This window comes from Echiichthys vipera (assembly GCF_963691815.1).
Source record: "Echiichthys vipera genome assembly, chromosome: 2".
NCBI classification, from domain to species: Eukaryota; Metazoa; Chordata; class Actinopteri; order Perciformes; family Trachinidae; genus Echiichthys; species Echiichthys vipera.
In genome coordinates, this window is record NC_139827.1 from 24323195 (window position 1) to 24341336 (window position 18142).

Genomic DNA, 18142 nt, shown 5'->3' on the forward strand with positions numbered 1-18142 from the left:
GTGACATGCATCACATGTCAATTCTGTGAACATATGTTACGAGTCATTTTGTGTCGTGTTTCCTTTCTGACCACCAGATGGCGTTAGCTGCAGCATTTAACTTAACTACTGTGTCACAGATCTGTAGGAACTGCTACAGGGCGTTGACACAATACTATAAACACCACTGCAAACTGACAACAATTGGCTACCATTGTGAAGCTGGTTATGGACACTTTTGATGACAATATATCTCAACATGACTGTGATACTTCAGATCTGATAGGAGGATGAGAATATTTATACTAAATATACTAAAATATACAACCAAGTCCAACATTATATACTGGACTTCAGTGGTTTGTAATTATGTGTCACATATGGCGTCTACCCCTTGTAAAATCACAGAAAGCAGCACATTTAGTGAATATGAGGCCACTTCACAGTCCACTACCACTTCCTTTCATTTCAATTTTTTTTGACAAAAGGGAATTTGTGAAACTTTAGAAAAGTGGAAGTTTCCCAACATCATGAAATATTATCGTGTCTCTTTTATAAGAGGAACAGAAACTTTTTTTTACCAACTACACAAGGCTTTATTAAACACATGTCAATATGTGATAATTACAATAAACACATTTTGAATTCACCTTCTCGTAATAATAGTCAATACAGCTGAGTTGGATGGGATGTGAAATTGTGTGAAGAAATCAAGGAATCACATAGGAAACGAGTAGAGCTCTGCATTAGTGACAGGACAAGATGTTTATTTAAGACACAAGGTTCAGCACAGAGAGCTGATTTCACTTTTGCTACAGCCCCACTTGCAGCAGGCGTTGGACAGTCCGACCACTACATCCCGTCCTTTCCTATCTGCACTCCTTAGAGCCTCCAGCACCTCATCTAAGATTGGTGAGCGATCTGAGCGGCTGAACCCAGCGGCCACAGATGCCTCCTTCAATGTTTGATCTCTCCATACTTGGGACTCTGCAGGATCCTGCTTGCCGGTCAGTTGAGGGATGGGATTTGATTTCCATGGGTCAAAATCTTCTTCTCCAATAATATCTGGTAAAAAAAAAAAAAAAAAGCAAGGGCAAATCTCTTAAAGGGGACATTATTCTTATTTTCAGGTTCATACTTGTATTTTAGGTTTCTCCTAGAACTTGTTTACACACTTTAATTTTCAAAAAACACAAATATATTTCTCCTCCTTTCTGTCTGTATACACCTATATTCCCCCCTCTGTACGAAATGTTCTGTTTTACCACCTAGCTCTGTAGGCCCCCCTCCTGAAAAGCCCAGTCTGCTCGACCAGTGTTTGCAGGTCAGACAGATTATGACCGATTAGTCCCATAGTCTAGGAAGTAAATATTGGACACATTATTTTTCACAAGCCACATATCTTCTGAGCCTTCTGACACTTATATGGCCTTTTTCACTCTGACAAATCAAAGAATATTTGACTTACATAACGCCTCAGATAACTAGTTTTTGTAATGCTAAATATGGCTGTTAGCTGTGTACATTTTTAATATTAGCAAAAGAAGATATAAATAATCTATGCGCATATAACTTTTCATCCATCCACATTCATTACACTTTCAAACAAGGTCGCGCTCAATTAGGAGAACAGAAATGTTGACCATTTCATTCCTATGATGCAGCCTAAAATGTGGTATAATTAATATAGAGAATATTTCTTCTCTCTATACATCTGTATAAAAAGTTGTAACATCACAACCGTATAGAAGTCCTGACAACTTGTTTAAAGGGGCAGTTTCTCAATACGGGCTGTGTGCATTTTCTGTGGATTGAGCGTTTTGATACTTTCACAAAATTTAGGACCTGGACCTGCTTTATAATAATAATAAAATAGACATAGAAATCTCACTTTTTACGAAATGGGACGGAGATATTGATTTGATACTGAGGCTTATTGATCACTGCAATATGGGAAATAGTGGTTAATATTTTTTTTCCCATAAAATGTCAGAAATTGTGAAAAAAAATATGGGACCTTTAATATAGAGGAAGATGCCTCCCCTTAGAAGTAAACTTACGGTTAAATTAAAACATATTTGGATGAGTTTAGCATGTGCAAGATGATGATAATGCATAAACCAACACACTGTTGGGAGAAATACATTAGCAGATCATTCAGTTTTGTTGTAAAAACAATCTTGTAAAGACCTCAATAATGGGGCAAGATGCCCCCTGCCTGAGGCAGAAGCCCCCCCCCCCCGAACTCAAAACTAAATATGTAACTGACTAAAACAAACCTAAATCCCAACCCTAACCCATTAATGGATCATCTAGAAGTTTTAGGACATTCCTTCATGGTGAGTTTACTATAATACTATATAAAATATATGTAGATATATAGCACATGAAGGTGCACATATAATTCATGGTTTTATATATACAAGATCTGACAAAATAATATTTTGAGGCAATATGCTCCATGGGGATAAACTACCTTAATTCAATGACTCTCCCCACAAATCCCCCGTAATCATATAAATACCAAAGCTTTTTATGAACAACTTAAAAAAATGCATTGATCGCTTTTATCCACTGACAAAAAATAGATCCATTTAGCTTGAAACAGTTCTGGTGGAATAAACCTCAAAATTGCTGCAATCCAGATGAAAAGTCACAATTCCCTGGAGCATAGTCATACAGTACATGTGGTGGGAGTAGATCTGTGGCTATCTATTGGTCAGAAGAGAAATTAAGGGTAGGGTCATCTTACCCCGCCATACCCAAGCATTTGACCCTAGGAAAACATAGTATGACATCATAAAAAATAAAGTTTTATTGATAGTCTCCAATACGCACTCTTACCTGAGTTTCCTACACTTCTCTTCCAGCGAGAACCACCGCAGGTGAAGATGACAGCTCGTATGAACTCTCTTCCACACAGTTTCACCCCATAGAAAGAGGGGTGGCCGTCATTGGACCGCACCATGTCTACCAATGCCACCAACAAGCCCAGGGTCAAGAGTGTTGCTCTCCACATGGTGGGAGTGAAAAGACGCTGTAGATAGCGCAAATCCTGCTTGAGATGTCTGCGTGGTTTTGTGTTTCTCTCTGGGCTTCTCCTACATTATATAGGCCTGAGCATCTCAGAGAAGTACCTTAACTCACCTCTATTCTCCGTCATGCCTCGAGATAATACTGGAGACCTTTAGGAACAACAATGCAAAGAGAAAAAGAAAAGCTGCGATAAAGTAGCAAATGATGCCAGAGGTGCAGTGAACAGAGCTCTTGGCTATCTAATCACCAATGGCCTTTTGTTGGCCTTTCTGTCCCTGACATTATTTGGGTTGTGCTATGTGTCACACCACACAATCTCCATCTCCCTATCTGCTCTGCTCTGCATTGGATGGAAATCATCCTTTCACCCCCAAGATAGCAAGGGTGCTACACATTGGTGTTCACTAATAAGTGCCACTAGCACACACACACACACACACACACACACACACACACACACACACACACACACACAACCTACAGAGAGATTCAAAACCCGACTGGTGATACTACAGTGACTCAAATCAATTGTAAACTTCCAAATTGTCAACTCCTAAATGTTTTACAATATCAAGTATGATTTACCCATATTTTGATGGTACTTTTTATCTTTGTTTTTTTTTAGTTATTCCTGTTCTTATGTATATATGCACTAAACACCAAGGCAATTCCTTTAGTGTGAAATCCTACATGGTAATAAACCCCATTTATTGATAGCGTCTTGCAGCTCTCTGCTGATCGTAGTGGTGCCTGCTGCCGTGGTCCTGCATGACGCTTCCTGCTGCTATTATAATCTATAACCATAGCTGTGCTTGTTTCTACTATTCTGCTGTATTAACTGACATAACATATAAGTCATATTCACATTACTATAGATATTATTATAGTTACTGGAAGTGTGTCTGTCTCTGTCTTTGTGTCTGTCTTTGTCTCTCTCTGTCCATCTGTCCGTCTTTTCTCTCTTTCTCTCTCCTTTTCTTCTTCCCCAACCTGTGCAGAAAGATGTCCGTCCTCCACAGAGCTGGGTCTGTCTGACGTTCCTGCCTGTTATAGAGAAGGTTTTCGTTGCCACCGTACTCTACAGGGGAATTGTTGGGTCTATGTAAATCATAAATAAGTCATAGAGTGTGGCCTATACCTACTCTGTAAAGTGTCCTGAGATAACTGTTGTTATGATTTGGCACTGTAAATAAAATCGAATTGAAATGAATTCTGATATGCATTATTCATATGAGAGGGGGCAGAGATAAGGGGCATTTGTTTACTGCACGAAATGCCATTCTTTCCTTTTCCATTTATCCACTTGACATTCTGAGCAATAAAAAATAACATTAAAAGTGGTCCTTTGACGTTCGGCTGGTGTGAAAGTGACTGACAGGGACTGTCAGCCAATGAACGATAGATTATTTCACTGACGCTGAGACCACCTCCCAATTCAGCCAATCAGCATTTAGCATAGGGCGGGGCGATGACAAGAGGTTAGCAACAGTTGCCCCGGTGAAGGCAAGGCGCCATAGTCACGGTAGTCCTGGCGACAAGAACCAAGCAACGGGAGTCAACAACAACAACCTAAATGTAAGGGGAAAACAACTTAAACGACTTAAAAGGACAATATTAAAATAAACTAGAGGTGGAAAAGTAAACTATATCAGAATTATCATTCGAGTTTCTCTTATTATATATGTTTGCTTGTTTATTCAACCGTCAGCGTTAAGGTGAAATCGCTCGAGCTCGCCGGTGATGAAAGTGCTTGATAGCTTCTCTCCAAACGCAGCCCGTTGTTATGGCGATGTCAGATCTTTGATAAGAGCACAAGATGGCGGGTGTGTTGTAGTGGCAATCATACTTTTTTTACTAGCTCATTTGTTAGAATGTTTTTCCTTACACTTTCGGTTGCGATTAAAATAAAATGAGACGTGTTCTGTTGCGCGGTCACGGATTTAACGCTACTGTCTATCCAACACGAGTAACTATAGCAACAAACGTTAGCTATTGCTCCCCTTTAACGTCACAACTCAACGTGAGCTGCTAGCTGGGGAAGCTATCACTCTCGCCCTCTCAACTCACTTTTCAAGCAAGCTATGCGGGAAAGGTACACACAGAAAAGCACACGAAACTGCCCAGGAACTCAGCCGGTTGAGTTCTGAACGCTGAGATATGAGTGTAGTATGTTACATAATCTTTTTGTGACTTTGGAAAAGTTTTTGGTCTGACATTGTATTTGGCAAGTCACTCCCATGTACACGGTGGGCTGGGTGATCATCGGGTTGTCTTGTTTGCCTTGTTGGTGTTCGCAGGAGTGGCTTATCTTTCAGTGGGATGGCCTAAAGTTTTGACTGACAGCTGGTCCAATGATTAATATGAGTGGTAATATCTGGCACTACTGTCCATGGTCGCACGTTTTCAATTTTTTAGTCAGACAGTCAGTTAGGTGGTCACAGTCAGTTAACCATTTAGGGGAAATATATAATTTATTGTGTTATTAACTGTGTTTAAGATCTGTGTTTCATACTGGACCAAACAGGAAGAGCTCGACACTAACTGTTAGTCTCAGACAAAGGCCCTACTTCCTCCTCTGGTTTATGTTGAACATGTGCACACAAGTGTCAGCGTACACACACTAGGTCTGTGTGGCCAAATCACAGAGGTGGAATAACATGCTGTGTGTTTTTATGTACGTTTGTAGCACTTTCCTTAATGAGTGCTGCCTCTTTTTATCCACAGTGCTAGTGCCTCAAAGCACTGGTTGCCATGGCAACTTCTGGATACTCAGAGGACCTTCAGCCTCAGCAGGCCAATGCAGTAACCATAGCAACACCCGCTGCCACCGCACCCTCGTCCGCAAAGACGGCACACTTCCTGTCCGAGATCCCACCAGCCTCTCGAACCATTGCATCGGCTAACCAATCAGCCCCTGCCTCAAAAACAGGACAGGATGCACTTTGTTCTCAGGCGCCGCCAACCAGCCAGAGCCAGAAGGTGGTTCTGACGACTCCTACGCAGCACTATGTGACCCCAGAAATCCAGCACACTGCGGCCCAAAAAAGTAATGGTCAGAGCAACTCGCCCCAGTACATCATAGTAACTGTAACAGGTGAGAGACGAGGAATGACTGACACATACTGACATAAAATATACTGCGCACATACACACATAAAATACATTTTCTAGCAGCAGGAGGGCATGATATGGCATGTAGTCTGAGCAAGCTTCAGTTGGTCCTGCAAGCAACGGCAGTTCGGGGGGGGGTGGGGTTGAAGGGGGGGCCAGTGCTGATGTAATATTAAGCTGCGACCCCCCCTTTAGCTTCCCTCACTGGACTAGAGAGGCTGTGGCAGGCTTTGTTTTACAGCTAGAGTGAAGTTTTTGGTATCATACAATATGAAACACGACGACCTAAGGACCATCCATGGCATGGCTTTTTCGGTAAGTGGGCTAAATAAAACTTTAAAGTTAGGCTTCATTTTCGTGAAGGAAAAAAAAGCATGGGCATTTTTTTAAAGGGTCCCTTCGCACCTCAAGTTATCTGAATGAAAGTGGGTGCTTTTGGTCTTTAATTGCATAAATTGTATGGTATGACTAGAAGGCTGAGACTCCTGTGGATTTATTGAGCCGAATTGTATGTTTTTTAAAACTTGACCCCACTGTTTAAACTTTTGTGACCTCTACAATAACCACAGCCTCATGAAACTATACCACCATTGAATCACATACGGCCCCTACTTGCCTTTGTCTATACATTTTTAGATTGACGACAGATGCTTGGCATTAGATGCCAGGGTCCATCATGATCTCTTGAAAGTTAAATAAAAGTAGAATCAAGCAGTGTTCGTCCCTTAGTTAATTGACACAAGATTAATTGTCAACACTTTTGATAATAGAGTAATTGCTCCTCATTTATAAAGATCACATATTTACCGGTTCAAGGCTCTTAAATCTGACGATTGTTTTGGCTTCCCTCTGTTTTACATCATTGTAAATCGAATATCTTTATATTTGGACTGTTGATCAGACAATAAATATGACAATGTCACTGTGGGGTCTAGCAACTTAAAATGGTTACTGGTTAATGGTAATGTTTTTACTGTTTCATTGCACATTATAGACAAAAAGTCAAATTGATTGAGTTATTTATGAGTTACATTTTTAGTAACTATTTGACTATAATGAAGATGTTTGTAGCTCAGTGTTTCTTGGTCATGTAGCTTACATGTGTTTAGCGCTACCTAGTTTTATTCCTGTTTTAAAATAGTCTGATTAGATGGCTAGAATAAAGATAAGCAGAGATCTAAGTCCCACGAGGATAAAAAAAAAACAAACATCTGATTTAGTTTGCCTGGCTGGTTGGGTGGTGGATACATTATGAGGACAAAATAAGCTGATGGACTTGGTTGCTAGGCAGCATAGTCCCAAATGCGGGAGCCTGAATGGCTGATGGTTGAACCTGACTTCACTTGTACTCTGCTGCTGTTGCTCTTATAGAGAGTTAGTGCCTATTTAATGTTGTTTATTTTTTTATTATCTTTCATCAACATGGCTTTAAGTGTGCCATTCCTGCAGTGGTACATAAAATTAGGTAAGCCGGTATCTATGGAATGTAATGTGTGTTTACAGGGCTTGGAACTAATTCTAGAAATTAGTTCAAATTAATTTAACTATATACCGTGAATAAAAATAAATAAAAAGAAACCTCAGTCATAAAGAAATCAGTTAGCGTTTTCAATAAATATAGTGTTACCTATTAGGAATGAGAGAGCATTGACCCCAACACCGGTATCTACCTGTGCGTATATTTTAGGGCTCTCTATTTGTAGATCTTTTAGTCTGCTGGTATCAAGTAACACTGTGCACTCTCACCCGGAGTGAGACTCACAGGCCTTGGGTTCCCATGAAGGACTACTAAGTTAGCTACGTAACTGTTCTTATTCAAATCTGGCACTACTCATATATAGCTATGGACTGCAATAAAAAAAGAGTTGGGTTCCACGTAGTACAGTTATGTAATCATGCTCCATAAAGACGATGCACTTTAGCTGTTGTGCTTTTTTTGTTCTATATCTTCACATTGATGATAGCAGGCTGTGATCTAACTTCAAGTTTTACATTCAATACACTATAACAATACACAAAGTTGTAATACGGTAATAATCTGCGTCTTTTGAATCACACAAAACTGTATCATGTAACATACAGAAAAGAAAAATTCTGTTCGGCTGGGACTTCATGATATCAGCGTATTTTTTAATCTGAATTCATTTTGCAGCAGGGATTGTGTAGAACAGTCTTGCTGTTGGCGGTATCTTACTCGATTTTAAGAAAGAGTACACTTTACAGCGTCATGCCTTTACCTGGTAACCTGGCAGAAATTATAACAATAATCTTCAGTTTGAAGTTTACTATATAGTAAGGGCAACAGCTATTTCCATTATCAATTAACCTATCCTGTTGATCATATCGAGTCATCGATTAATTACTTATTCAATAAAATCTTAACACTGCATTTCTTGGCTCCTGTAATCAAGTAATGTTTGATATCTTTTTTTTTTTTTAAATGAATCTTTTCATACTGTCTTTCTCATCATACAATTGTAGAAATCCTGTCTATTTTAGTGGCGTATAAAGGGATATTTTGATGATTGTTGGGATATGATATTGTGAATGGCAATTATTTTGGCCAGGAAAATGGCGACATGAACACTTTTTACAATATAGCACCTTTAATCAATGTATAGGCGATCGAAAAAGTAACAGTTGAATTTTGAACGTGATAAAAAATTTAAAATATGTATATACCTGTATGAAATATGCCTGTTTTATCAACAAGACTTGGTTGGCTATGTGGGAACGCCTACTATTCTGGGCCAGTAGCAGCAATCGCCACGATTGGGTAAACCTAAATCAAGCCATGGACTTGAACAGAACAATTTTGTTCATTCAGTAGCCTCATTAGCCTTTCCCCCTTCAAATACAGAAATGTAGGTGTAAAAGTTGCCGCCAAACAGAGGACAGACTAGATATTTAGCTAAGCCTGTAGGAAACACTATGCAACCTCAACAACTAATAACATTTTTATTAGTGATATGAGAGGAATTTAAAGTTGTTTTAATTAAAAAGTTAATAGCTTTTCAAACTGCCAGGTGTGAAGGAACATTTAGTTCAAACTTTTCCTCACCTATCATAACGCAAAATTAAATTGTGTGCTGGGCTGGGCTGTGCTGTGCAGGGTCACACTGGCTCAAGTACTACACGTACATTTACAGTGGTTAAGCCAGGTTGAAGCATGACTGGTGAAAAAACAGTTGAGGTAAAAATGTTTTTTTACCTGAAGGATAAAAGGAAGTTACCCTCTCCCCCGCCCACCCTTCATGCTCTGTTTTCTCCCTCAATCCATCATCCCTCGTGTATCTCTCATTTCCCTCTCATCTGATCTGCATGTTTACAAGATGGACTGATTTCTCTCTCCATCTGGGGAGATTAGCTGTCCAAGGCTGTCCTTCTACATGCAAGATATAAGGATGAAAGCAGAGTTGGACAGACACACTCATTCACCTCCCCACTATCAGTCTCTCCTCAGCTGAACAAAAGAATAAATATTTTGTTATAGTATGTTCTGTGGTGGCTGTTATTACGATTTGGAAGCACTGTGTCGTGAGTACTAAACTTGGGCTAATGGTGGCAGCCTTTTCTGTTGATGTTTTATTTTTTTTCAATCATCTGATCAAACCTCGCTCCCTCTGCCATCTCTAGAAGGCTCCGTTCACTCCAATGACAGCCTGTCAGACTCCAGCCCTTCTGCCCCTGGTGTTCCTACTCAGGTGGTCCAGCCAGTGCAGACCGCACAACAGGTAAGATGCACACATATACACACACACACACCATTAATTTGCCATTTGACGACCCAGGAGAAAGTCACAACAAATGGTTGAGAACCCATAGTTCTGTCTGACACAGTGGATTTACTCACCTGCAGAGGTCAGTGTTGCAAGCGGTGTCACAGGCAGCCAAGAGGATTCAGACCAGCCACATCAACAACCTACAGTCTGTGGACATTAACCAGGAGGTAATCAAACATACTAATGATGTCCTCTTACCATGTGAGAAAGTATACAATAAACACATTCAATTGAGGTGTAAACCTAATGTGATCATTTTATTGGCTTTTTTTAATTTTTTAATAGCTTTGTCCACTTTTACAAGCAGGTAGAAAGTGGCGGATGTAGGAGAGAAAGCCCTTAGTGCCCCTCTGACAAAATCAATAATTTTGTGTGTGTTTGTGTGATCCAGTCTGTTGCATAGCTGCAGCCAACACTATGGTTGTGTAAGACTATCTGTATATGGGCGTCTGCTGCCATAATAACAACCTGTGAACTAAAGAAACTGTGTCTTTAAACGAGCCGTTAGGACTTCTGTACAGTTGTGATGTCACAACCATAATATATATATATATATATATATATATATGTGTAGAAAGGGCTGCTACTGGGTCGTTACAGTCATTCCCCTACTACATTGATGACGCAGAGATGCTTAAAGCGCACATGCCGTGACTCGGAAATACTGACCAATCACAGCAGACTGGGCTTTTTCAGGAGGTCGGCGGGGCTTAAAGAGACAGGCATTTCAGACAGAGGGTGAATATAGAGGAGGAGAATAATAAGGTCTATTTTGAACATTAAAAAATGTAAACAGGTTTTAGTTGAAACCCAAAATACAAGTATGGACCTTAAAATTTGCGTAATATGTCCCCTTCAATACCTGTCTTTAACGTATCAAGTCTACCAAGAAATGCTGTCAACCACTTGTCTTCCATTTATGTATAACAATAATGATGAGCAGCTGTCAAACAAGTGTGCCTACTAGGACTTTCCTCTGATCAAAAACCATCTTGACCCAGTTATGGAGCATAGCACTCTTTATTCAGTAGAACAACATGTTGGGTGTGAATAGCATTAAAAGAAAATGGTTGATACTTGTTATTATTTTTCCCCTCTCATTGTTGTTTGTTTCAGACTCGATGTGTATTAATGTGTAGTTCCATTGTTTCATCACAGCCCAGAACATCTCTTTTTGGGTTCACGCTCCTCACTCTGGTCGATGATGTGTCTTGCCGAAGCCGGCAGTTGTTCCTAGCCAAAAAGCTAAAAATAAAAAACGTATACACCCCCTATGTTAAAGAAAAAGTAGAGCTAAAAGAGACTGAATATTGGATTTGTTTTCATCAGATGAACACAAACACAACTCCAAATGAATGCTAATGCTGCCCCAAGCCGGATGTTTAAAAAAGTAAAACTGTTAGTGTTTACTTCATAATTGTGTTTACAGCTTGTTGTGCTGCTTTAAGTCTCCTGTTTGCTTGGTGTCCAGGTGGAGCATGTGTACTCTGGCCAGGTGCAGTATGTGGACGGGGGAGGCGATGCAACTTTTACCACGTCCTCCATGTGAGTAGAGAGGAGCCTGCTCTGTGTGCATGCTGACATAGATTTACACACACACACAGACACACACACACACACACACACACACACACACACACACACACACACACACACACACACACACAAACACACACACGATTGATCACACCCACCGTGCAACTTTGTCACCCAACTGTGTTGCATTTATACGTCTTGTCTTGTCCAGTCGATCGAGCAACTACCCTTTCTCCGACTCGCCCCTCTACTCCCAGACCCCTCCCTCCTCCTCTTCTTACTACGAGGCCACGCCCAGCTCTGAGTCAGACATCACCGGCACTGTGACCTCGCAGTCTGTTTCCGTGGCAATGGCGGGAGCCAATAGCGGGGGAGCTGTTGCGGTCGGAGGGGGCTACGTCATACAGGGAGGTTATGTGTTAGCAGGAGGAGGAGCAGCAGCAGGCGGAGGAGGAGGACAGAGTTACTCCAGCCCTAACTCTCGTGCCCCGCCTGCAACTGTGAGTACTCAAGTTCAAAGTGAACAGTGTATTGGTTACAATGTATTGGTTACAATCTCAGACATGATAGTTCAGAAAATTTAATTCTGTGATCATCCATCTAGGTGCAGTGGCTGTGTGATAACTACGAGGGGGCGGAGGGAGTGAGTTTACCTCGCTGCACCCTCTACTACCACTACCTGCTGCACTGCCAGGAGCAGAAACTTGAACCTGTTAACGCTGCATCCTTCGGCAAACTCATCAGGTCTGTCTTCATGGGGCTTCGTACACGACGGTTAGGAACCAGGTACACAAACACACACACATACGCACACTGATTTTGCTAGATGAGTATCTCGGGGTTTGTAATAAATCTTAATGTTTGTGTTTCAGAGGGAATTCTAAGTACCACTACTATGGTCTGAGGATCAAATCTGGTTCCCCGCTGCTTAGACTGATGGATGAACAGCAGCACATGGCGATGAGGCAGCAGCCTTTCTCACAGAAAAACAGGTATCCACACCTTGCAGCATACTCGTGCTCATGTGGTCCAAGTACTGCAAATACTACTTTTAAAAAATGCATCTCCTGTAGTTATGGTGTTCTGGATTGCAACGTGTCTTCAACACTTTACACATTTATCGAGAGCTGTCCACATGAGATTGGATCACTCTAACACATTATAGTGCCAAAACATGAACAGGGCATCAGTGCATCTTTGTAGTAGATGATCCATTCAAATAACCATAATAACTCAAGATGTTACCGTTGCTTTGCTTATGACGTCACTGCAGCCTGTCTAAAGTGTTCCAATTACAACATATGCTGTGTCTTCCCTTTGACCCTGTCTCTCTAACTGATGGGTGTTCTGTCCAATAGGATAAAGCCACTTCAGAAGGCCCAGGGGATCACCAATGGGACATCAGGCGGGATGTGTCAGCAGCAGGGGGGGGCACTATGTGATATCTCAGCGCAGGTGCAACAGTATCAGCAGTTTCTGGGTGAGCAAAGCCTGCACTCTACAAAATGTTCATAGTTTGTTTTCTAGCAATACAATAAGAAATGAATACTTTTGATTTGTGTTCTTAGTATTCTTGGTGCTCCCCTTGAAAAAGCTGTAATCAACTGCTGTCTCTTGTGCAGAGGCATCAAGGCCGCTGCCGGACTTTGTAGACATTGATCTGCAAGATCGAACTCTGCCTGATGGGATCCTTTTAGAACACCTCAAGGCCTTTCAGACTCTCTACAGAGAACACTGTGAGGTAGGCAGTTATGGACAACCAATGTTTGCTTTGTTCTCTGTCCACTTGCATAAGTCTTAGCCCTCAATGTAGTTACTATTAAAACCCAGCTTTTACAACAGCTATCTGCTGTCAAAGTTGAAGTGCAATTGTTGCATAGCACATACCGTATTGTCCTGAATATAAGTCTGTGTTTTTCTCCTGGAAATCTGCCTGAACAAGTGGGGTCATCTAATTTTGGAGGTCTAGATTTTAAAGGCCAGGTAAGTGCTTGTCACTGATTCACAGTGTGAGCGTTACATGTCAGTATACAGTCACAACAACAGATGGCTCCAAAAATCTCTAAAACTAGTTCCTTTCATGACAAGCAATAAATCACAACACAGTTTAAAGAGATATGGCTTACAGAGCCAACTTACGCTAGGTTACAGCTACAAGGAGCTTACAGCGAAATGAAACATGGAGAGACACAGTGATGGCCCAGAAAAAAAGTGGCTCAAAAGTTGGCCAAAATTAGCCACAACTGGGAGGAGTTGTGAGGCCAATTTGGAGATAATGGTGATTAACGCAGCAGAGTCAAACAGCTGTCAAGCAGCCAAGAAACACGGGAGACTCCGATGTCTGAGATTTACGTAACTGATCTATTAGATGCAGAAGGAATAAGTTGGTTTTGTTAACCAACAGATAATTTGAAACTGACCGATCATTTTGCTTGTTTACTGGGTTCCTGAGGAGGACTATTTCTGGTTTGAGAAGAGAGACTCATTTTGTTTTGGTCATTGGAACTGTGGGTTTGAAATTGGACATTGGATTGACAGAAAATACTAATTTTTTTGTTAAACAAGATTTGGTCTTTTTTCTGAAAATGATTCTTAAAAAAGGAATGTCATCTTATATTCTGGACAATGCGATAAGTGTTGCATGCTAAAATACGCCAAGCTCCCTGCACTAATAAAAATATTTGTCACAATGAAAATGTCAAGTAATCATTGCACCAGAAGTGTGAAGACGGTTTAGACACCTCTGTGGTGTTCTGTGTGATCCCCCACAGGCCATTCTGGACGTGATGGTCAACCTTCAGTTCACTCTCGTGGAGACACTGTGGAAATCCTTCTGGAGGTTCAGCCAGAGCATCGACACCGAATCACTCAACCTGTATGTGTCATTAATACACATCTAATGAAAGAAATACTGGCACATACGGTATATATCTCATCCACCGCTGTAACTGAGTATTACTGGTCCGTCTCCTCCTTCAGGCACAACGAGTCTGAGAAGCGTCTGCCCAAATCGTGCCTGGTGGTGCTGTGCAAGTATGAGCCAGTGCTGGGCTGGACCAAAGAGTGCGACAACCTGCTCTACCAGACTCTGGTGGAGATCCTCATCCCTGATGTACTGAGACCCATCCCTAGTAAGTTAGCAAGACCTGTAAGACGCCTGTATGTAAAACGGTTCAGTGAGCTAATCAAGTCTAAATGACAGATTTACAGCATGCAGGCGTCTATCTGGGGTTTCACCTTCTAGTACACACCTGCATGTTTAGATGCTAATGTAAACCCCCTCTCTCTTTCTGCTCCCTGTATCACCGCCATCACTCTATCAGGTGCCTTAACTCAGGCCATCCGCAACTTTGCCAAGAGTCTGGAGAGTTGGCTGACAGGCGCCATGATGAACATACCAGAAGAGATGGTTCGCATAAAGGTATTTGTATGCTTCTGATTAGATATCAAGACAGAGATCAGCATCCTTCCTCTTTTTTTTTTTTTTAGATATTTCTATTTCATACCCTTAAGTGGCCAGATGTACGCAGAAATTTTAGATCCTATCCAGATCACGTGTAGATCCAGTTTAGACAGTTCACACCTGGCATTGCAATTTATCTGATATGTCTCAAGTGAGCAATTTTTATTAAATTTGATGGTCTATCCTTGGTGTCTCTTGAATGCGCTTAATGGCAGCCTTTTCCTTACAATGTTGGATATTCATATTAAACATGGCCAAACCCTCAAATAATGAGGTAAACACATGTAAAAGTAATCCTTGTGAGCAAAAACCTCCGATATCAGACCATCCTGAACACCCCATATCTGTTTTTTTACTCCCCGCTCAAGCTCACGTCAACATGTACCAGATTTCTTTATATGGTCATCTGTTCCAGGCATGTTACTGCAGTTTTCTCACTGTAGAAACTGCAACTATATGACTGTACAGTCATTCCTCAGCTGCAATGACAGACGGTACAGAGACGGGAAAACAAAGATGCAGAAGACTCAGAAACGCTGACCAATCAGAGCAGGACTGTGCTCGGGGCAGTACAGTGAAGGCATTTAAACAGCTTCTTTAACCACTACTACTATTACTACTGCTCAAAATATCACCAAACCTCTGCAGTAGCATAATCAGAGTCATTACACATAAAACAGAGCACCAATGGGCTCCTTTCTTTTGGACTGCATTTGGTAATCGACTTGAATGGACTTTACTATGAGAGGAGCTGGTACAGGGGCCATTAAGTCTTTCAAAACACTCTTTTAATAAACTCTGGGTTCACTAACTACGTGGTTGGTGCTTTGTTTTCTGTGTAGGGACTCTTATCATGCTACTGTAGAGGTTTGGTGTTATTTTGAGCAGTATTAGTTGTGAAAAAGCCGTTTTAATGCCTTCACTATAATGCCCAGAGCTAAACAGTGTTAGCCACGTCCGGCTGTTAGCGACTCTCCCAGATTTCTCCGTTAATAGTCGTTACACCAAAAAAACTGTCTTGATGGTTAATTTGATATATATAAGTGCCGAAAAAGACCATGGGATGATTTTGCGCCGACATTACACTTAAAAGAGACGGACACTGTAACACTGTTTCAGATAGCCATGGGCAGTATGAGAAAAGAAACATTTTTGAACATGTTCTATTAGAAAAATACTAGTATGAACCTGAAAATGAGCATAATATGGTACCTTAAGTTCCAAGTGTGAACTGGGCATTATTATACCTCCTTTCTGCACCATCTTATTCTGGCTCCCTTCGTTCTTTCACCTCCCTCTTTCATTCAGGTGGTGTGTGTGGGCTCCTTCTCCCAGACACTGCGCCGCTATACAAGCTTGAACCACCTGGCCCAGGCAGCCCGTGCCGTCCTCCAGAACTCAGCCCAGATCAACCAGATGCTCTCAGACCTCAACAGGGTTGATTTCACTAACGTACAGGTTCGTACCACTGTCTCCCCCCTCCCATCTATTACTATCTATTACTGTACATTGGTGTTTTGAGGTGAAACAGAGAAGAACGCTGATGCTCTCCACCTGTGTGCCCCCCCTCTCAGGAGCAGGCATCCTGGGTATGTCAGTGTGAAGACCGTGTGGTACAGCGGCTGGAGCAAGACTTTAAAATGACTCTGCAGCAGCAAAACTCTCTGGAGCAGTGGGCTACCTGGCTGGATAGTGTTGTCTCTGAGGCCCTAAAGCCCTACGAGCACAACCCTCTCGCCTTACCAAAGGCTGCCAAGGTCTTCCTTCTGAACTGGTCCTTCTACAGGTGAGGGGTAAAGGGAAAAATGTGATACATCAAAAATATTTGTGTTTTATGTTGAAGATAATCGTCTTTTTATTGTCTGCTTTCACACCAGCTCTATGGTAATCCGGGACCTGACTCTGCGCAGCGCCGCCAGCTTCGGCTCCTTTCACCTGATTCGCTTGCTGTATGATGAGTATATGTACTACCTGATTGAGCACAGAGTGGCTCAGGCTAAAGGAGTGACACCCATCGCGGTCATGGGAGAAGTACGTGTCTGCACATACAGTCATGCAGTAGCATTCTGCATTTTTTGATACATGTTTATAAATGTCCAGTTCTTACTCTGTGTTGCAGTTTGCCAGCACTGTCAAGAGCAGAATTTCTCCGGATCTAGAGAAAGGTAATTTCAGCGCTCACAAGTATGTTCAGTCTTAAGTCCCTCTGTGAACGGGTCATTTAAAGTCACCTCAATGCCTTTCTCCTTCAGAAGAAGAAGAGGATGAGGAGGACGAGGAGAGCGAGGACGAGGGCGGGGATCTCGTGCTGCAGTCCAGCTCTCTGAGTGCGGTCGACGACGAGAAGGACTCGATTGAGCCCCCCGCCAAGCTGCCCAGGACAAGTTTTAGTCTGCACACCCTGACCGACAGAACACCACTTTAGCCACTCATTTGAATAACTATCACACACACACCTTAATCACGCCATTGCTTTAAGTTCAACATCCTGTCATCCCATTCTGACATCCTGTTTACGCTTGTTTGGTGTCGAGTGTGTGTAAGAAAGTGGGATAGCCCTTTGCCAATTTTGTACCTTTGTGCTGCCATCTTTTTTCTCTTTGCCTTTACCTGATATTTTACAGACCTTCCCTCGTTCCCTGTGCCTTCCCTGATTGTCCAGTGGCCAGATGCAACTGTATTGTATACAGAATATTATATATACACATATGGGTGACAAATTAAAGGAAAATCCAGAGTGGGGAACAAAACAAATGCAGATGCTTCCACACAGGTTCACTGCATGTTACAATTAGGCAGTTAACCTCCAATCATGCTCCCTGGCATGTATAAAAATGCAGAGTAGGCTCAGTAGATTCTGGTCTACAGTGGTTACGATGCCGTGGAAAAAAGTGATTTTCCATCCATCACCCTTCACCATAGTCTCAACAAGTGGCATATGTGCGGCTTATACAAAGAGAAAGGTAACAGCCTAAATGCTTGACCCCTACAGCTAGGGGATCCGGGGGCTCTATTATGCTGTGTGTGTGGGTGTGTGTGTGTGTGTGTGTGGGGGGGGGGGGGGGGGGGGGGGCGTTTTGCTGGTGTGGTTTGGGTCGATTTGTCCCATGAGAGGGAATGTTGACTGGAAATAAACACAGAGTTTAAGATTAGAGGTTAGACATCGCTCATCATCGAAACAACATGAGGGAATATCATCAGTCAAGACAGATGGCCTTCATAGAGCCTGGTCTGT

The 18142-nt window shown here is 41.9% G+C and overlaps 2 protein-coding genes across 2 annotated transcripts; one reads left to right on the forward strand and one right to left on the reverse strand.

Moving 5' to 3' along the window:
• Positions 1 to 763: 763 nt before the first annotated feature.
• rln3b (relaxin 3b) lies at positions 764 to 2998 on the reverse strand (the record flags this gene model as incomplete). The annotated part of the gene is made up of 2 exons (XM_083934706.1): positions 764 to 1044; positions 2824 to 2998. The coding sequence occupies 2 exons, from the start codon at positions 2996 to 2998 to the stop codon at positions 764 to 766; spliced, it is 456 nt and encodes a 151-aa protein (XP_083790832.1).
• Positions 2999 to 4516: 1518 nt separating this feature from the next.
• On the forward strand, positions 4517 to 17931 carry rfx1b (regulatory factor X, 1b (influences HLA class II expression)). The gene is made up of 18 exons (XM_083931539.1): positions 4517 to 4590; positions 5740 to 6109; positions 9763 to 9860; positions 9986 to 10075; positions 11380 to 11453; positions 11656 to 11944; positions 12049 to 12230; positions 12317 to 12436; positions 12803 to 12924; positions 13067 to 13185; positions 14216 to 14319; positions 14424 to 14575; positions 14768 to 14865; positions 16216 to 16365; positions 16482 to 16693; positions 16785 to 16938; positions 17027 to 17072; positions 17160 to 17931. Exons 2-18 carry the CDS (start codon positions 5767 to 5769, stop codon positions 17330 to 17332), a joined length of 2526 nt encoding a protein of 841 aa, XP_083787665.1. The 5' UTR covers positions 4517 to 4590; positions 5740 to 5766; the 3' UTR covers positions 17333 to 17931.
• The last annotated feature ends 211 nt before the right edge of the window (positions 17932 to 18142 follow it).